This window comes from Apium graveolens, chromosome 5, assembly GCF_009905375.1.
Source record: "Apium graveolens cultivar Ventura chromosome 5, ASM990537v1, whole genome shotgun sequence".
In the NCBI taxonomy this organism is placed as follows: domain Eukaryota; kingdom Viridiplantae; phylum Streptophyta; class Magnoliopsida; order Apiales; family Apiaceae; genus Apium; species Apium graveolens.
This window is the reverse complement of record NC_133651.1, coordinates 11,608,550-11,630,032: the sequence shown is the minus strand read 5'-3', so window position 1 is coordinate 11,630,032 and position 21,483 is coordinate 11,608,550. Positions and strand designations below refer to the sequence as shown.

Sequence of the window (21,483 nt, the reverse complement as noted above, 5' to 3'; positions counted from 1 at the left end):
AATTATCTTTCTTCTTCTTCTTGGTGGAGATTAAGGAACATATTTTGCTCTTGAAGATTTTACAACTGGCACCTTTTGGGAAGTACCAAAGGTTGGTTTGGTAGTAGGTGCTCATGGTTGTGGTTGAAAAGATTGTGCAGGTTGGAAATAGGTTTTGATGGTAGGCCGTGGTTGAGAGTTGGAAGGTTGTGTTGGTGGAGGTTGAGAGGGTGCAACCTCAGGAAATTTGGGTGTGTATGTGTTGGGGTCAGAGTTTACTAATAACTGTTTTACAGAGTCAGGAATTTGAAGGGATCTTAGTATCTCTTTCTTATTATCAGTAGATAACAAGTATGTGAAGGCCCTTTTAGCAAGTTTAAAAGGTTGAATTGACTCACTAAAGTTTTGGGGCTTATCAGAACAACAAAAACTGTAAATGAGTTGACAAAATCTATAAAAGTAAACAGTATTTGGGTCCTCATTCATCCTATCCCCAATAAAACCCAAAATAGCAATAGCATAATCAAAATGAGTTTGATTAAGAAGTGCATACCCTATTTGCTGACTCAGAATTGGAATGACATCAAAATTTGAGCATTTATTGGCAAAAGCTCTGGTGATGCAGTCAAAGAAAAAACTCCTCTCCCTTCTTATTGTATGGCCTCTTCAGTTGTCCCAGCTTGGACAAACTTTTCTCATAGCCAAGATTGGCCATCATACTTTGTAGTATTGGCTCCTCAATCTGAGCATTGAAAGTGCAATTTTCTGGCAAGTGTAGAGCTTGTCGAACAATTGACAAATTAACTAGATGGTCATCTTCCCCTGTTGTGAAGATAATGCTTGGGGACCCATTTTCACCACCATCATCATATACCCCAGTCCTCCAAAACTCCAGTATTTGTGTTCTTGGGAGTAATTGTGGTTGGGTCATAGCATACCCAATCTCACTGTTAGCTAGAAAATCTTGAATAAAATGAAGATCTTATCGAGCATCATCCTTGCTGAGAATAGCCATGTAGTTATTGGGGACGAACTTGGCTCCAATAAAGATGATGTCCTTGGGTGCCATTTATGTAAGAAATTAAGTAAAAAGTTGTGTGTACGAAAGGTGTTTGATAAAATGCCTGTAAGAAATAGCTTCAGAGAATATTAGAGAGTGAGAGAGAATAGGAGAGATTAGAAAATAAGAATAGTAGATTGTAAAATCTTTTAACTCTCTTATTTATACACTCAACATGACAATGACTATTTTTGTGAAGCAGAATAGACTTTTTATACATGGCAGCATGGAAATAGTCAAAACTAATGAGTGGGCACGATAAACGTGCAGTAATTATTGCTCACATGTTGTTATCAAAACAAACACGCAACCCATTAACCAAATGGTTATCACTGTTTTTATCTCACTTAATTATTTTCTGACAAAATATAACCTGTTAAATATATTTGTGATGTCATGTCTAATCTGTTTTGTTTAGTTTCAGAACTTGATATCAGACTTTGATCATCAGAACTTGCTTTCAGAACTTGAGCATTCACAGCTTCAGAACTTGAATTCTTCTGTGTAGAGGATTTGCTAGAATCAGAAATTAGTTTCCTTGAAGAAACTTTGCTGCTTTGCTTTTCTTGACCTTGACCCTTGCTAGGGTTTTCCTGGTCATCTTCTTCATCATCCTTCTTCTTCAGTAGTTGACTAGTAGAGCATTTTGACTTAACTACCTTCTCCCCCTTTTTGGCATCATCTGGTAGGAGTAGAGAGAGAAGAAGTTCCACTGGAGATTGGATTTCATTCAGTTGAGTCTGTTGAGAGGCTTGATTCTGCAGGACCTCAGTCAGTTGGGCATGTTGCTTTTCTTGAACTTTCTCAATAGCCTCTATTTTCTCATGAATAGGTTTGATAAATTTGTTCTTGTCTAGCTTGAGCATCAGGTCCAGCTTATCAGCATTTTCCTGTAGTTTATCAACCTTGGCATGAGTAATGGAGTGTTGACCTTGAAGACTTTTAGTACTGAGAGCTGTGACTTTAAGTTGAGCTTTAAAGTCAGAATTTGTCAGCAACTCATCAGCTTTTGCAATATAATCTAACAGAACTTTTGAACTTGGAATGAAATCAGATTCATTCCACTTCTTGGTCATTCAACTCCTCTGTGAGTTTCTTCCCATAGAATAAGAGCTTCTTGTTCAACATATTTCAATAGTTCCTCTTTTCCAAGAATTGGAGCTGGAGTGTTTACTGGAGCTGACTCTCCAGAACTTGCGAGAAACTCATCATCTTCTGACAACACAAGTGTGTGTGTGGCTGTAGGAGATTCTGGTACAACTTCATCTGTTTCCACATCCAGAATTGGAGTAGTTGGTATTTCATCATTTAATGGAGAAACAGGTGGAGTTGTCACTTGTCCTTGTGGTGCTTCCAGAAACAGGACAGATGGAATGTTCAGCTTATGAATATCAATTTTAGGACTTAATCCTGAATCTTCAACTGGAACATCTTCTTTGATAGGAGAGACAGGAGGTGTGATCACTGTGTCATGAACAGTGTTTCCAGGTGCTGGAAGGGCTTCAATTACCATAGGTTCTTATGAGATCAGAGATTCCTGATCCCCTTCCTCAGAGTGAGGTTGTGCCATATGCCTTCCTGCTCTCATCTTCTTTGATCTTCTGGATGGTGGAGGAGTTGCTTGAGCAGCATCAGAACTTGAAGTTCTTTTCCTTTTTAAAATTCCAGAACCCTCAGCTTGAGTTTCCTTCGGAGGAGTTACCTCTTCAGCTGCTACCTCCTTCTGAAAAATTACATTTTCAGCTTCTATTTCTACAGGTTCTGATGTTGGAACCTGTGCCTGCTCATCTTCATTTGATTCATCTCTAAGAATCATCCTTCTTCGCCTTGGTGGAGATTTAGGAACATATTTTGCTCTTGAAGGTTTTGGTCTAGATGTTGTAGCAGATGGTTGTGGTTGAGAAGATTGAGCTGGTTGGAAATAAGTTCTGATGGTAGGCTGTGGTTGTGGTTGAGAGGATTAAGCTGGTTGAGTATTGGTTGTAGGTGCTGATGGAGGTTGAGAGGGTGCAACTTCAGGAAATTTGGGTGTGTATGTGTTGGGGTCAGAGTTTACTAAGAACTGTTTTACACAATCAGGAATTTGAAGGGGTCTTAGTATCTCTTTCTTATTATCAGTAGATAACAAGTCTGTGAAGGCCCTTTTAGCAAGTTTAAAAGGTTGAATTGTCTCACTATAGTTTTGAGGCTTATCGGAACAACAAAAACTGTAAATAATTGACAAAATCTAGCAAAGTAAACAGTATTTGGGTCCTCATTCAACCTAAGCCCACCAAAACTCAAGATACTCAAAACAATCAAACTCACAGTCGATATGAGAGTATTAGGGTTCCCATACTGAGAGTGTTAGATATATTTGAGATGTCATGTCTAATATGATTTGTGTTTAGTTTTCAGAACTTAACAACATGACATATTAGGACTTACTGAAATCAGTACTTACTGAAGTCAGAGCTTAATATCAGAACATAAGGTCATATCAGAACTTAAGTGCGGGAAGACTTTCAGATAATGAATGCGGCTGATTTACAGGAGAAGATCGAGACTAAAACAAAAGAAGATATGCGTGGAAAGAGTTAGAAGACTAGAAGACTTGTAGAAGATATCTGATTGATATATTTTAGGAGACAAAATTACATTCCATATTAATTAGAAGTTATTTTGTACCTGTTTACTATATAAACACAGACTTAGGGTTTACACTATATGTGTTATCATTATCGAGAAGATTATACATTGTAACCTAGCAGCTCTTAGTGATATTTGTTCATCACTGAGAGAGAACAACAGTTCATATTGTAACAGAGTTTATTGAATTTACTTGATCTTTGTTACATACTTGTGTTGAAATCGATTTGATTGTATAAACACTGTATTCAACCTCCTTCTACAGTGTTGTGTGACCTAACAAGTGGTATCAGAGCTTTTTTGTTAACACACATACAGTAAAGATCCAAAAAATCATGTCTGAAGAAACACAAACCCCAACTAATCCCACCAAAACTCAAGAAACTCAAAACACTCAAACCCACAGTCGATATGAGACTATTAATTATTTAATTAGATTTAATTATTTAAAAATGATTTAAAAATTCCGAAAAATAGTTCCGAGCTTTAAAATATTATTTTAAATTATTTTCAATGCTCGATAATTATTATAAAATTGTTTCGAAGCCAGAATTGGCCAATCGAACCCTGTTTACTAACCCGAAATTGATCCAACGACCCGTTTTAATTCCGAAAAATGTTTTAAAAATCATTTTAAATAACCGAAAGCCTATTTATGACCCGAGAGTTCTTTATAAATGATATGGCATTGATTATGTGACGTATTATGTGTTATATGTGATATGTTGGTTAATTGTCGGTCTATATATTCGGTGATTACTTGATTATTGCATAACTTTCAATCCGTTAATCGGATTTGGGTGAAACGAAGGGTAGATAAAAGTATGTGTTGAATAGAATTCTATGAGTCGATTATTGATAGATACTTATGATATGTGAGCAGAAGAGGCAAGACGTAGGAAAGGGAAACAGGTAGTTGAGGAGTAAGACGATTGTGATTGGAAGCGAGTGTAGTGTAGTAAGCTAATATCAGGCAAGTGTTCTGAAATTTCTCGAGATATTGTAGTATTTGATAGTCTTGTTGATATTGTAAGTGCTTTGAAGCACTGAAACCCAAACCCTGATTCCAGTTATTGTTCTTGAGTCATGAACCTTATTCTTTCTAAGCCATTGATTATTGTATACCCCAAACACGAACCACAAATCTACGATACTACTCCACAAATATATACAAACTAAATAACAAACACTGAATTGAATTACTTATATACTCAACCCATTGTATTTTATGCTTTGAAAGCCCAAACCTTTGAAACCCTGAAACGTTGATTCCTTTGTTATCCAATTCTTTCATTACCCAGCATCTAAGTTTTGAAATTACCTTATTGATCCGTACAAGGATTGAAACCCTTTCATTGTTAAGCACTCATTGTTGTTAATGATTCTGGTTATTGTTTATTATTGTTCATTCTGTTATTATGTTAGAATTGGATTGTTTTTATAAAATTGTGGACCAGATTCGTGGTCAGACCATATAATGGTCAAGTTAGGCCAATGTGCGCCTTGGATCCAGTAGTTAGAGCAATGTTGTGTGCTTTGCTAGGGGTTAGTGCGTGACTGATCAGCAGCCTAACCTTGGTTTTTAAAATATAAGTATAATGTCCAATTCTAAATCATAATTCATTGTTCACTTGATATCGTAACCATTTTCACCTGATGATCATTATTCTCAGTTTTGTCATTGTGACTTGCTGAGCTAGTTAGCTCATTTGTGCGATGTTGTTTATATTCTTTTCCAGTTAAGAAGGAACAGGTTGGTAACGAGGATCCCCAGTCCAGCGCGAGAGCTAGGGATTAAGGTTGATGAAGCTGAGCTAGTAGGCTTCTTTTGGAATAAATTAAGTTTGTAAAAGTTTGTAATAATGTTTAATACTCAGTTCTGAGTTGGGATAGTTGGGATTTGAACGGTTTGTAATATAAGTGTGTGTTCGGCTTGTGTGCATATTTTAACCTGTTGCGGTCCGTGGTAGTTGGTAAGTAGGGTCACTGCATATTATTATTATCTTTATTATTGTTATAAGCAGGTTATAAATAAGGTGTGTGTGTGGACCCCAAACTTCTGACCCGGGTTTAGAGGGCGCCACAACTTTTATACTTACGATTTATAAAACATCTTGGAGGAAATAAATTGCATTGATAATTTAGGGTGGTGTCTTAACGGGGATCTCATATCAACCCCTTTTCGCTAAGACTGATTTTTCATAATTAAATATAGTTCTGATTCATATATTTCAAACAAACTGATTACTGATAAAATTTCTTCAAGTGAATAGCGTTCCACATATTCTTGATAGGAGTACCATCGAGTGTCGAAAGACGATAGGTCCCCGGTGCAACGACCTCTGTCACTTGATAAGGTCCTTCCCACGAGGCTTTGAACTTTCCTGTAATGGCGGGTTGGGATGCTGTCGACTCTCGGAGGACTAAATCTCCAACCAAAAATTGTTTAACCTTCACCTTCTTGTTGAAGTAAGATGCCGTGTGCGCTTGTTGCTGAAGAACTCTCTTAGATGCTTCATCTCTGACTTCATCTATAAGAACATTGTGAAGTTAAATTCCTTCCTGTGATGCTTCAGCGTCAAAATACTCGACCCTTAGGGAGTTTAGAGACACTTCGACTGGTGAGACAGCCTCTAAGCCAAAGGCCATCTTAAAAGGATATATCCCTGTTGAGCTCCTGGGGTCGTTCTATAAGACCAGAGTACATTTGGCGATTCCTCGACCCATGGCATTGGCAACTCATCAACCTTTTTTTTGATCCCCTGTAGGATTATCTTGTTGGTCACTTCGACCTGTTCGTTGGCTTGGGGGTAAGCTACCGAAGATTTGATGTGCTTTATCTTGAGTTGTGAGAGTATTTCTGTGAACTTATCCCCCACAAATTGAGATCCGTTGTCGGTTACAACGACTCTTGGTACCCCAAATCTGAACAAAATGTATTTCATCAAAAATTCAATCATCTCTTTCTCGCGAATCTTAGCCAAAGGTCGGGCTTTGACCCATTTTGTTGCATAGTCGACAACCACGACAATATACTGGGCTTGATTCTTAGACTTTGGGAAAGGGCCCACGATGTCTATGCCCCACTGAAAGAAGGGGAATGGGTTGATGACTGGAATCATTTCTACCGAGGGTTGATGGGACACCGACCCGTATAGCTGACACGACTTACACTTTCGCATAAAATTTTCACAATCACTTCGCATTGTAGGCCAAAAAAGACCTTGCCTCACTATCTTAAGGGATAGGTTCTTGCCTCCTAAATGATCTCCACAGATGCCAGTATGGACTTCAACCATCGATAGGTGGGCGTCTTCAGGACCTAAGCATCGAAGTAGTGGCTCTACGAGTCCCCGACGATATAGACTGTTTTCTAGCACACAATAATTTTTTGCCTTATATGATATGGATCTAGCTTCGTTCTTATCTTGTGGTAGCTTGTTCTGCAAGATATATTCCAAAAAAGGTTGACGCCAATCTGCCATAGAAGATATCTCATTGATTTTCAACATATTAGGGAATGGATGACTTAAATCAATGGAGGGAACCCTTCTTTCCTCGACATATATTTCCTCCGATGTTGTCACAACGTATGAGGCCAATTTAGACAGTGCGTCGGCCCATTGGTTGTCTTCCCTGCAAATATTCTTGATTGCCAATGACTGGACTTTCTCCCACAAAGACATGGTCAGCTTCAAATATGTTGACATTCGAGCATCGTGCGTTTTGAACTCACCTTGTAATTGTTTCGCTACAAGCTGTGAATCCCCAAATATCTCTAAAATCTTTACCTCCAGCTCAATTGCCAGGCACAAACCTGCTAACAAAGCCTCATACTCGGCTACATTGTTTGTTACTGGAAATGAGAATTTTAAGGCCTGTTGTATTTTGAATCCCTCTGGACTGATTAAAATGACACCTGCACCCCCTGATGATGTTGATGAGCCGTCGATATAAAGAACCCAAGCCTTTTATGGAAATAATGTTTCTTCAGTTATAGGGTTGTCAAATTTGCATTCTACAACAAAATCTGACAAGACTTGAGACTTTACTGCGTTTCAGGGTAGATATTCAATATGGAATTAACTGAGCTCGACCGTCCAAGCGGCGAGACGTTCTGTCATATCGGGCTTGTGTAAGATACAGTTTAGGGGTTGATCGGTCATGACTTTTATCAGACGACCTTGGAAATAGTGACGGAGCTTTCTGTTTGCCACCACGAGGTTTCAGCGTCTTTCAGAGTGTGACTGACGTAGTAGACTGGAGCTTCTCATCCCTCGACATCTTTGACCAATACAGAGGCTACTGACCCATTGGAGGCCGAGATGTATACTTTCAAAGTTTCACGAGGCAACGCTCTTGCTAAAACTGGGGGACTTGTCAAAAATGCTTTTATAGCTTTAAAGATTTCTTTACATTGATCGTCCCATATCAACTTTTTGTTCCTTGATGCTTCTTTGATGACCTTGAAGAAGGGACTACATTTTTTGGAGGCTTGTGGTATGAAACGCCGAAGGGCCGCTATGCAACCAGTGAGACGTTGAACCTCTTTGTTGGTCGACGGGTCTTTCATTTCAGATATGGCTTTAATCTGTGAGGGGTCAGCCTCGAGCCCTCGTTGGAAAATAAGAAATCCTAGTAATTTCCCAGATGTTAAGCCAAAAGAGCACTTTAACAGATTCAATCTCATGTTATTACGCCTGACGTTCTCAAAAGTCTCTCGAAGGTCGCTGCAATGATTATTTGAAGATTTTAATTTGGTTATCATATCATCAACATACACCTCGAGGTTCCGACCCAATTGCTTCTTAAATATTTCATCTATCATGCGTTGAAATGTTGCACCAGCATTGATTAACCCGAAAGGCATGTTTCGATATGCAAAGACCCCTCGATGTGTGATAAACGCTGTTTGTTCCCAATCTTGATCATCCATCCTAATTTGGTTATATCCTGAAAATGCGTCCATGAAAGACAACAGTTCATGACCAGCCGTAGCATCAATAAGTTGATCTATATTTGGAAAAGGATAATAATCCTTCGGACATGCTCTGTTAAGGTATGAATAACCAATCAACACACATTCGCCATTTCCTATTACTTTTCTTCACAAGGACGACATTAGCAATCCATGTCGGAAATTTCACCGGCTCAATGAAATGGGCAAGTAAGAGCCGGTCAAGCTCCTCTTCTATAGCTCGTCGTTTTTCTTCTGAGAACGTGCGCCTCTTCTGCTTGACCGGGGTTTTTTGGCGGTCGACATGTAGAGAGTGTCTCGCTACGTCGGTGGGTATTCCTGGCATGTCGGAAGGCAACCATGCGAATATATCTGAAAATTCCCGAAGCAACCTTGTTAATTCATCTTTTATCTGGATGTTTAGATCTTTTCCCACTTTAACTGTTTTATCCGGCGAATTTTCAACAATCGACACCTCGACAGTTTCACCGACAGGAGAGAACGAGGGATCCCTCGGGATATCGATGATGTTACCGGGGTCTATCTGAATAACCTCGTTGACAGTTTGAGAATCACAATCTTGTTTTTTGGGTACGACGGTAGTAAAATAGCATTGTCTCGAAACCGCTTGGTCACCGCACATCTCCCCCACTCTAAACTCAGTTGGAAATTTCATCTTCAAATGGGGTATCGACGCGATGGCTTCCAGTGACGATATAGTCGTTCAACCTAAAATGACATTGTGGCTTGAGTTTGCACTAATTACATGAAATTTAACTATCTTCCATACTTGGTAAGACATTGTGCCAAAAAGAACCGGTAGATCAATTGTTCCAACAACTTTTATCTCATTACCCGTGAAGCCATAAAGAGGCGAATTGATGTTTTCTAGTTTTCTTTCCCTTGTATCCATTCGCGCTAAGGCATGATGATATAGAATATCGACGGAACTACCATTATCGACGAGGATCTTTTTTACTGTATTGGTGCCAATTTTGGCAGTGATAACCAGCCCATCTTGATGCCCTCTTATGATGTTTGGAGAGTAATCTTCATCTGAGAAGGATATGACCAGAGATGGAGATGGCTTGCATTTTTTGGGATATGAAAGGTTAACACTACACACCTCTCGGGCGTACGACTTACGAGAATTGTTTGACATACCTCCAGCGGCGTAACCGCCGAAGATTACATCGACTATTTTGTCGTCTTGTCTTTGTTGATTTTGGTCCTGTCCTTCGATGTAATGGACGAAATGGCCTCTTCTGATTTTGGATTCAATGAGATTGCTTAACTGATAGCATTGTTTTGTAGTATGTCCCATATCTTCGTGATAGTCACAATATCGAGACCTCGGAGGACGACCTGGCTTCATAGGCCTCGGCGGTCGAAAGTCAGGCTCTGTCTTTAGAATTGCTAAGATTGTTGCTTTGTCGACTGTAAGCTTGGTAAACTCTTTGTCTATCCTGTCACGGGGCTGCCATTTTCTATCTGATACAGGATGTCGCTGGTATTCTCGACCTCTCGGGCCTTGGAATTTCTCCTTTCCAATATCCCTTCTCGGCGATGAACGTCGAGGAGATTTGGAGTCATACCTTCGAGACCTCGGGGTCCGGGGGCTATGAGTTCTTGTCCTGTCATACTTGTAATTAGAGCGTCGGGGAGATCTTATGCTTCCCACCGTCTCTTGGAGCGTCATCCGATGTTCGACAATCTGGAAAGCCGCATGAAGATGTTGAGGATATTTTTCTATGAGCTCTTCTAGCAGAATGCCATGTCGGCTTCAATCAATGCCTGCTGCTAAATAGTTTACTGCCAAAGGTTCCTCTAGGTCTGTTATTTCAGATATAGCTTGACGAAAGCGACCTAAATAGCTTCTCAAGGATTCGCTAGGCCTTTGACGCATCGTAATCAAAGATGCTGTGATTTTGCCCCCTTTGTAGTTGCTTGAAAATCTCGTCTGTAATTTAGTTTTCAATGTAGTCCAGGAGTCGATCAACCTAGATGGGAGATTATTATACCAACGCAGGGCTGTTCCCTGTAAACATGTAGAGAAAAATTGGCAACGGGCAACTTCTGAGTGTCCGTAGAATGCCATTCGACCATCAAAAGTATTGAGGAAGCCTGATGGGTCGGTAGATCCATCAAATTGGTCGAGCGCCGGAGTTTTCAAAGTCCTGTCTATCTTAGCTTTTTCGATACTTCGAGATAGAGGGCTTTCAACTGGGGCTTCAAATCTTGACTGCGTTTTAACTAGGTCACGTAGCTGAGCCATATCTTCCTGCATCTTAAGAAACTCCTCTTGTGATATTGAGTCTGTTGACATCGACCTTTGTGGGGGACCCCCTGAAGAAACTGTCATGGGGCGTCGAGGCCTGAAATATATAGACTCGGTGGATACTTCCCCATCATAATAGTAATCTTCGTCGTCCTCTGACAGTTCTACATACCCCATCTCTTCATCACCCCCTTCCTTAATTGACTCCTGCTTCAACTCCTGTTGTAAACGATGGATTTCTCTTATTTTCTCTAGTTTTGCTTCCAGTCTTTTAGTTTCAGCTTCTAACAACTTAAGTTCTTCATCTGAACCTTCCATGCCCTCTATTTCCTGCTCCCGTAAAAGTTTTTTCTGTCTTAATTTCTGCAAATGCAACCTAGCATCACTGGAGAGAACCTGCTTTCCTTTCCCTGTTAGAACACGAGAACGTGTGTCTTTAGTGATTTTCTTTTTACGCTTAACAAGTGGTTTCTACATCTGAGAGCCTTCAGGTGGAGGATTATCTGGAAACAGCCGTCTTGGCTTGAGGGTCGATGGTTCTTTTTCTTTTCCTGCTAGATTAATTTGCTCTGATTTTTGTATAGTTTGGATCTCTGTCGTGTTTCCGCATTTTTCTGGACTTCTTCTTCATTTATCATGTTGGAGTATCAAATTACAGAGCTCCTTCTAGCGCCAAATAATGACCCTAGATTTGAGTCATATTTAAGTGAGGAACAACACTCTTTTATTGATACTTATTTTTCCAACCCCTTTAAGTAAGACAATTAATCTCTATTTATAGGGACCCTTAATGGATTTTTCCCTTTACAATTGGGCCCTTATTGAGCTTTTTATTACAAGATTATAAATTAAAGCTTGGATCCCTCTTCCTCTTTATTCTTGGGCCCAACAGTTTCATTATCATACAAATAAGATAAACCCAGTTAAATTATGTCCCGTTATTTCATTTCTCTCTCAATCTATCCAAATTTGGGAAGAATTTATTTGGATACAATTCAGCCTCATTTTCCTCGCCTTTCTTTTATTTTCTTTATGCAAAAGTCTAGGGAACATACAGTAGAAAAGTTTAAACTTTCTTGATTACTGTTAACCAAACAACTTAACGATGACACTTCATAGGAATTTTAACTTCCAGGGAATTTCAAATGCCAACCATATACGAATGTACTGCTCATCAGGCTGCATAACCATTAACCAAGCAAGCATGAACGAAACGAATGTCATACACCAGCGCTGCAGTGGCTGCATGACTGCATCGTTGGACAACATAAATGATTTCCGAAGCTGGCCATTTATAAAGTCTATGCCTTAAAAGTATTTTAGCAGAAAGTTAAATTTATAATAAATAAAAAGAAAAAATAAAAGAAAAAAGTTCCATCTAAAAGATGAGAATTCCTTATACAGGATCATCTTAATGAAGAAAAAATGCTACTGCTCTTCTTTGCTTAGATCTGGGCACCCATATAGGTTTGTAGTTGGTACCGGCAATTGGTTTCAAAATCTGTGCCAGCAATTTAGTATGTGGCCCACAATCCTTCCAGGTTCCAGTATAATGACTTGAATAGAAACTTGTCACCTACATTCACACAGAAACTGCCAACAAGCCACTGTGCCTGAGCAAGGGCTCAGGAGATGGTTCACGCCCTCGGAAATCTACAAAAACCTGGATTTTTTTTAAAGAAAATAACTAGCATGATCAGAATTGCCTTGGCACTGTTGAAAAAAAAGTATAAATAAAATTGGCCTCATCTTACATCTAGTGGTGCTTTGCCACCTCCAAGGGCTAGTATGGTCTCACGGAATTTCTGCCCAGTTTTTTTCACAGCCTATTGAAAAGAACATAAATATTAGTACGGTTCTTCACTTGCTAGTTGTTTGAAATAAACTATCAAAAAGGCTACATAAAGGGAAATCGTGACTATGAGTTACTCATGCAGGACAAAATCAATAAACATCAGCAAATTTTAAGAGTAACTATTACTTGTAGTACAGCTACATTTAGTCCACGACTTGCTTCTCCAAAAAAGTTAGTAATTTTAAACTTCTATTAGGTTTAAAAGGTTATTCTAAGGGGTCTTGGGTGTAACATGATATTTTTGGAAAAAATTGTGTCAATATACTGTGCATGCATTGATGGGATTAAAAATGTTTGTGGTTAATCTCCCTCCCTCCCTCCCTCCCTCCCTCCCTCCCTCTCTCTCTCTCCCTCCCTCTCTCTCCCCCCCCCCCCCCTCTCTCTCCCCCCCCCCTCTCCCCCCCCCCCCTCTCCCCCCCCCCCTTCTCTCTATCAATTCTAATATACTGTTTAATTACTTGCTCGTCTAATAACTGCACTTATAAACACAAAAACACCAAAAACATACGAATACATAAAACTACAAAGTTGAGCTCCTGACAGATTTCCAGTACCAAAGAAACTGATTGGGGGGATTAGAGCAATAATATCAGGGAATGAAAAGACAAAAAAAAATATAAAAGTTCCTAATGAAGACGCTAGCAACATAAATGAACTACAGGATCAACCTATTTAAAACCCATAAGAAATACATACGCTTGAATATTATGCCCTTTTGGAAAGCTGACCTAGGAAAGAAAGTGATGCAGGACAGGATTGTAGAAAGATGATTAAAATATGAAAACAAGAACAAAAGATTAAAGCAATGATTTATATGTTTCCCAAATAAAATCAATTTTATCCCCAAAAAAATGTATAATCAAAACTAATTAATAATGTGGGGGATTACATCACTTATATAGACTATATGGCAAGCGGTATACACTGAAAAGAATGTTTGGTTGGATACCAAACCCAAGTTCGCTCCAGGAGCCCACCCCCTCGAGAGCAGGATGCCGGCCGAGATGGAGCTGGGAGCCAGTCTCCTTGTGGGAGCAACTACGGTAGCCCCTATGCGATGGCTTTAATACGCCCACCCTCTTATAAGTTATAAGGATAAAACCCAAATATTAAACCTAATGGACTAAAGCCCGTAAACAAATGGGCTTTATTGTAGATAAACTACTTAATTAATTAACTCTCTAACCCCACATATAAAATATATAAATAAATATATTATTTATCTCTACGCTAAACAAATTTAAACTAATTAGTAACATATATATATATATATTTGTCATTTACGTTCCTCATCAGAAAGCCTGAATTGAAATAAGAATTTGTCCCAACAGCATACCTTAATGTCATTTAAACCAGCGTCCTCAAAGGCAGAGAAAGCATCAGCAGATAATACTTCAGCCCACTGCCAAAATCAAACAGTTGTTATCAGAATACTGAGGAGTTTATAAGGGTACCTTTCACAAAAAAAAAAAATAAATAAATAAAATTACATAGAGTTTATAATTTGGTGAGGAAGCAAACTTGTAGCAAATATCAACCAGACATACTCAGACTAACTTTATATTGGAAAGATCGGGAAATAGAAACGCAATAATGTACTAGGAATTTTTTTATAGAGAACAGGAAAAGATTACTTACATTTACTAAATTAATATATATATATATATATAGAGAGAGAGAGAGAGAGAGAGAGAGAGAGAGAATCCATGTCAAAAAACTGACTCGCGATTTAAAAATACAAATGAGAAACTAATGCAAGTCCTACCTTGTAACTGTAGTATCCAGCAGCATACCCACCTATTAATACATTTGTTCCATTAGATAAATAAAAAAAATTCAATCCCAGGACGAAGATGAATGATAATATTAAATTGCAAAAAGTTGTAAAATACAAACTAGACGCTGTGATGATAAAGTAAAATTATTAGGAAGAAAGAACCTGCAAAAATATGGCTAAATCCACAAAGAAACCTATCCTCCGGAAGTGGAGGGATCACTTGTGTTTTCTGGCTAACCCTTTGATCAACGTCGTAAATAGATTCTGAACCCCCAGGTACATACTTTGTGTGCAGCTCCAGATCAAGACTAGCAAATCTTATCTGCATATAGAATTATGCAAGCAAAAAAATCAGAAAAATTACTGCAACTAATGATTTGTAAAACATAAGTTATATATTCTGCTAACAGCTGCCTAGCAAATGTTGAAGCCCAGAATTATCCATTCAGAAAAAACCATATGAAAATAAAGGACAGAAAATAAATAGCTAAATAAAGTTCAGATGCTACACAAAATTGATCACCCTGCACTACAGAGTGATGGGAGTAGACATTGGAGTAACATATAAAAATTTAAAGGAACAGAAGCATAATCAAAGGATTGTCAGTGTCACTTACAATTACCAGGATCGATATATTCTAAACTTGCAAGACATGTGCATGGCTAAACACAAGACTGAATGGTGACCCAACAACTTTGAGGCGAATCAAAATTAAATTTTTACAACTAGAATTTAGTAATTTGGATAAAATCCACACTAAACATTAAATTTATCCATATCATTTACTCTTACTTATTAAACTAATTTCTCATATATAGCGAAATGCATATAATAATCTTACAGTCTACAGGACCACTAAGGTGACAATGTAATGCATACTGGCAAAGAGAGTTCTTGTGTATCATTATAGAAGGCGATGTTTCACTGACCTGGCGAAGACTTTGTGAGCCTGCACGGAAAGTCCTAGCTGCAAGAAGCTTCAAATAAATATCTTCGGGAAGAGTCTCCCCAGTTTCAAAATGCTTTGCAATGCTCATCAAGGTATCCCTGTAACAATGAATATAGAAAATTGAAAGGCGTCCATTTTGGAAGAGGGAAATTTGCTAGTTCTTGCTTACTAATACAGTACTAAATACTAATAAAGATCATTAACGTATCCATGCCAACGAACAAGGATGTGGGCACCTGTAAAATCACTGAATTAATGTTTAGAAAATTGTGGGCATGTAGCCCACAGAACCAATAAATTCCTCCAACTTCCTACTACATATAACTCCAAGTGACTGAGAGTTCCCCTTTCAAGATATGAACTGCTTTTTTTTTTTTTAAAAATCAATGTTGTGGGATCCAAAAGTTTAACTAAATTGTTTGTGATTTATACAATAATCTACAATTAAAGGGATAAAAGGAAAAAAATAGTTAAATTACGTGTGCCTAAACATTTGAGGATAAAAACAGAACACTCATTAACATCAAGGAGTACATTTAAGCAGCTAGAAGGAAGTCCAGAAGTAGAAAGCCAGTTAACATCATTTATATTCCTAAAGGCATTCGACTCTAAAAACTGAACATTATTTCCTGAGGTTGCAACTAATTTTTCCAATGCTACATTGCTTTTATAACTGGAAATAATAAAGAAGACAGAGTATCACTTATATTCAGAAATAATAATTATAAAAGTGTACCTGTGATAACACCAATTTTCCATAAATTGTGAAGGTAATTCAACAGCATCCCACTCGATGCCCCTAATACCAGCTACAAGACCCTCATCTTGTTTTGTTAACATATGCTGGAGTGCATGACCAAATTCATGGAAGACAGTTTCAACCTGAAAATTAGGCAGTTTAGAGTAAAAAGATTGTTATGGCGTAGATACTATCACCAATTTTCCATAGTTAAAGCATGCCCACGAAAAAAGCACTTACCTCACGGAAAGTCATGAGGCTGGGCTTGTCTCCAACTGGAGGCATTTGATTGCACACCATATGTGCAACAGGCAACCTAGCAGAAGCACCGTCACGAGAAAGTACACGGCTTCGAGCAACAACCTCATCCATCCAAGCTCCTCCACGCTTTTCAGATGGACGAGAATATGGATCAAAGTAGAAGTACGCAATTGGACTTCCAGAAGAATCCTTGACACAGTAAAATCTAACATCGTTATTCCACACCTAAAAAACATCAAAACATCATTAGTTAAGCTACATCTGCTGCTGCATGGCAAGAAAACCCACTGCACAATTAAGCCATAATTACCGGAGCTAAACCATCAGCTGACTCTACGGTAACTCCGAAGAGCATCTTAGCAAGGTTGAAAAGGCCATCCATAACTTTAGGCAATGAAAAGTAAGGACGTAATTCTTCCTGTATCATTCAAAGTAGTGGCATATCAGCGCATCCATGCAAAAGGTTTATAGAATTAACAAAAAAAAAACTCTATTTATACAGAACGAGAAAAACAACAAATTTGAATCATAAAACAGTATCTGAGAAGCGGCGCTGTTGTCGTAGAGTTGAAAAAAATTATATCAAGGTTTCAACAGCAAGACTGACATTAGAGAATTTTCAAAGGTACTAAAACTTTAAAAAAAACCTACATAAAAAGTTTCTAAAAGACTAGGAACCAGCACCGAATTAAATACATAACAAAAGCTCATAGATTTGGTAGAAACTATATTCCAAAAGCATAAAGTGAGGACCTAGGTGAAATAGAAACTCTTGATGACAGCTTAAAGATATGCTACTAGCATCTATGATGTTTATCACACATTAATATAACAAGGCACAAGCCCAATATACCGGATTTCAGGATAAGACAATCCATGTATTTTAAAATATTTTAAAAAAAATTTAAGGCATGATAATCTGGAGTCAGCTAAGCACACAATGGAATCTGGCTGTTATGTATTAATCAAGTGGTTAACAACCCTTAAAGAATATATATAAACAACTACAAGTATGATATGCTGTGGGTGCTGCATAAGTTAACAGGGGGGGAAAAACATTTTAAAGAACAAAGATAACTGACCTCATTTATTTCATATTTTGATTCACGTAGCCTCTCACTCCAAAATGTTGTATCCCAATGGGTCAAATCATCAGCTTCTGAGGCACCTTGATCTTTGGCGAATTGTTTTAGTTCTTCCATATCTACACCACGATCAAAAGCATTTAATCTCTTTTATCTTTTAAACAAAATTAGGAGTACTCGATAGCAAGTGAGCGCATTGGTCTTTATTAGGAAACTACCAATAATTAATCTGACAACTGTACAATGTACCTAAATGTTGCAAAACAGTAACAAGTAAAGTCTAAGGACTTAATTTGACTTATGTTGACTATTCAGTCAAGTTACTGAATTATAATGTAACAGATTATACTCGCAGTCACTGATCTGCTGACAAGAAAGCAGAAATTGTATATTGTGTCTGTATTTGTGAAATTTGGCGTGATCAACATAGTCAAAGCAGATAAGCAAATTAAGTAGTCACTACAATATGCATTCTCCAGACAACTCCACTTGATTACCGGATATTTTACCTCAGATTATGGATCGCTATACTTAGAAATGACATGGAACTAAAGCTTATACATGGGGGGGGAGGATTCTATTATACTATATAAACATTTAAATTTATCTAGGGTGCAAGTTACATACTTTAGTGGCACAGAAATGGAAGAGGTTAAGTTCAAATTGCAAATCTCTTTACTTAAAAGGGCACGACAGTAATGCTTATCCATAGAAAGAAGATATATAAAACTGATGAACAGACTTACCCTGTATCATTATATAACAACATCCATCTCTATTTGGGGTTTTCCTCTTTATACACCTATAAACCTTGAACTGCAAAAAATGTATTAAAACTACAATTACATATTACCTTTAACAGCTGCATCCCAAGAAGCAGCACGAATCTTTTCAAGGAGCTCTTCTGCTTTAGCAACAGTAGCCATCTTGGTCACCATACTTACCTGATAAAATTCACCTTTTAACTTATAAGCATGTCCCAAAAAGCGTACTGCTGGAAAATAGGAGTCATACCTCAGCATAATTGTTATAGCCCAAAAGCTTAGCTTTTTCCAATTTAAGCTTCAAAATTTGATCAATAATTCCTGTATTGTCAAGCTCGCCACTAGAAGCACGGGTAATATAAGCAAGGTACACTTCCTTGCGCAAAGTTCGATTTTTAGCATGTTGCATGATGGACAAAAAACTTGGAGCATCCAATGTTATTACCCATGGGCCATCTTCAGCGGTAGCATTTTCATGCCCCTGTTGTAATATACACAGATGAAAAAGCAATTTAACTATATGTAATATATGCAACTACAAACTGATGTACGATTTCTATGAGTGCATAGTACCTTGGACATTGCTGTTTGTGCACCCAACCCTAAAGCAGTACCTGGCAATCCTTCTATATCTTTCTTTTCAGTTATAAGTTTTTCAAACTTCTTTGTGGCATCTAAAACATGCTCGCCAAATTTTTCACTAAGCTTCACCAGTTCCTGCAATTAAAGACACACGGATCCCAAATCACCAGTATCAACTTTAAATGTCAATCCAAAGTTTTTAGTAAGGAATAAAATTAATGTAAACCTTTAACAGATCTATTTATAAACATCATTCAAATGCACGAAAACTGCTACTATTAAACAGAGTTTTAACAGTCACCATAACAAATCTATATTATCAAGTAAAGAACGCTAAAGTAAGTATAGATACCTGTACAATCTTATCCAAATTTTCCATAAAATAATTTGGGTGCTACTCCCCACACAGTATAAATCTTGTTTAAATGCATATTAATTTACTAAAGCTTACCTGCTCAATTTTGTTGAACTGGTCCCTTTTATCATCTTCGAGTGAGACACCATTAAGAACAGCCTCCTTTATTTGAGCTGCATTGTATCAGAAACACAAGTTAGCATATATAATTCATCATATAATCACAAAGAAAGAAGGAACTGTGCAGGACGTATAATCAAGGTTCTGTGTGATTTAAACTTTTAAAAAAAGCATCAAAGATCATATAAAACTAGAGATAGCGATCATTTTTCCTCAATTAAAAAAGTCCTTAAAAAGCAGAAAGTCTTTAGAGTTATAGAAGCAGCAAAAAGAGGATAAACTAAGTGAGTGACAAGGTTTGCTGTACAGTTCAGTTATGGCCCGTTTGGGAAACTGGATTTCATTTGAAATTCTGGATTTGATCAAATAAGCTGTTTGGGAAATTGGAATTGGATTTCAAATATTTGAAATCCAGGACATTCAAATATTAGTATAAACATGAGAATTTGAAATGACAACTCAAATCCTGTCATTTGAAATCCCTCATTTAAAATGAAATGCAACTTTTCAAACGCCCTCTTAAAATATTAAAAATGCACGCCAAAAAAGGATAACGATAAAAATAAGATATTATGTACTTTATTACACCTATCACCCTTAGCCTCTGTCGGAATTACTCTCTGAAGGAACAGCCAAAAATCAAGGATTTTACATACTGTATCATACTCACATTCCACTATACGCTTCCGAGCATCACTTAGCTTGTCCCAATCAGGAGACTCTTTGATAGCCTTGAACGCATTATAAATTGGTTTACTTTGTCCCAACTTCAGCTCAAATTTAACCTTTTCAGGCTGAAATCAGAAAATAAGCATACAAAATTCAATTACCTCATGCTTCAATTCGATAAAACAGTAACTAAATTCCAAAAATCATTTATAAAGACATACCACAACAAAAGCACACATCAATTATCAAATTGAATACGAAACTCAAGCATACACTAAAACTAATCATTCTATACCTGAATTTCTTCGATAGCGGTACGAAGCTCAGCAGTATCTTTAACAGCCTTGAGATGATTAACCGCTCCCCAAACCACCTGCAACCGATCAACAAGCTTCTCTAACGGCTCCACCAGCTTTGGCCACGACGGTTCCAAACTACTCTCCAATTCAACCAACTCATCCTCCTAATCACACAAATTCAAAACTTCTTCAATTACAAAAACAAAATACACATCTAATCACAACAATTACACAATACATACGATCACACAAATTCAAAACCTCTTCAATCACACAAAATACATCTAATCACAACAATTACACAATAGATACGATCACGCAAATTCAAAACCTCTTCAATCACACAAAACGCATCTAATCACATCAATTACACAATAAATTACACAATAGATACAATACTTACAACTTTCTTCAACAACGCACGTACGCCAGGACGGACATGATCAGCATTAACGCAATCGAACGGCGGGAAATCGAAGTCCCTAAGGAGAGGATTGTCCTGATCGGAAGCAGCCATTGCCGGAGAAGTGGAGACGGCGGTGGTGAAGCGACGGCGAGAGACGGAGGAGTTACGGAGAGAGAGACAGAGAGAGAAAGAGGAGGACCAGAGAGGGCAAGGATGGGATTTACGAAGAAGTTTAGGGGTAAAAGAGAGAGAAGAATGATGTTGTTTTTTTAAGTAATGGCAGAGCGGTAAAGAACGAGTGAGAGACGAAGAAATGGATGAGATGCGGCTCGCCATTAGGATGAGTAGGAGCGTTTTATAAAGTATGGTGACTCGCGGATTGGTAGCTGCACGGGTGTTCATTTTGTTGCGTGTGCGGAGTCTTGTGTGGTACGAAATGTTTATCAACCCTTTAGCTCCATAATAATTACAGTTATGCGAAATATATTTTATATATGACCGGGTATAAATTTATATACTTGTTATGAAATATAATATAAAATAAAGAGAAATATATAAGATATTATAAGAGGGAGAAATGATGATTTTCATATATTGATGTGTACATTCTCAATTATAATACCTATTTATAGGCTTTACATGACATAAATTATAAAAAACTAAAAAGTCAAAAGTGTAGAAATGAAAATTCAAAGGTCGTTGTATAACACTCCCCCTTG

At 37.8% G+C, this 21,483-nt stretch overlaps 2 protein-coding genes across 2 annotated transcripts; both read right to left on the bottom strand.

The window, feature by feature from the left end:
- Positions 1-9,348: 9,348 nt before the first annotated feature.
- Positions 9,349-10,323, bottom strand: LOC141659804 (uncharacterized). Its single transcript, XM_074466728.1, has one exon. It carries the CDS (start codon positions 10,321-10,323, stop codon positions 9,349-9,351), a length of 975 nt encoding a protein of 324 aa, XP_074322829.1.
- Positions 10,324-12,174: 1,851 nt separating this feature from the next.
- Positions 12,175-21,185, bottom strand: LOC141723385 (putative cytosolic oligopeptidase A). Its single transcript, XM_074525168.1, has 17 exons — positions 20,762-21,185; positions 20,355-20,522; positions 20,061-20,184; positions 19,367-19,443; positions 18,907-19,050; positions 18,584-18,814; positions 18,423-18,513; positions 17,567-17,688; positions 16,795-16,902; positions 16,464-16,709; positions 16,221-16,366; positions 15,465-15,582; positions 14,697-14,856; positions 14,523-14,554; positions 14,094-14,159; positions 12,657-12,728; positions 12,175-12,565 (listed from the first exon to the last, which is right to left on the bottom strand). Exons 1-17 carry the CDS (start codon positions 21,164-21,166, stop codon positions 12,485-12,487), a joined length of 2,391 nt encoding a protein of 796 aa, XP_074381269.1. The 5' UTR covers positions 21,167-21,185; the 3' UTR covers positions 12,175-12,484.
- Between the last annotated feature and the right edge of the window lie 298 nt (positions 21,186-21,483).

Excerpts from the sequence above, each read along its gene's own strand:
- LOC141659804 (XM_074466728.1), bottom strand. The coding sequence starts at position 10,323 with ATGACGCTCCAAGAGACGGTGGGAAGCATAAGATCTCCCCGACGCTCT.
- LOC141723385 (XM_074525168.1), bottom strand. The coding sequence starts at position 21,166 with ATGAACACCCGTGCAGCTACCAATCCGCGAGTCACCATACTTTATAAA. Across the intron at positions 16,903-17,566 it reads CAAAATATGAAATAAATGAG|GAAGAATTACGTCCTTACTT; the intron begins GTCAGTTATCTT and ends TGAATGATACAG. Across the intron at positions 16,710-16,794 it reads CAGCTGATGGTTTAGCTCCG|GTGTGGAATAACGATGTTAG; the intron begins GTAATTATGGCT and ends GATGTTTTTTAG.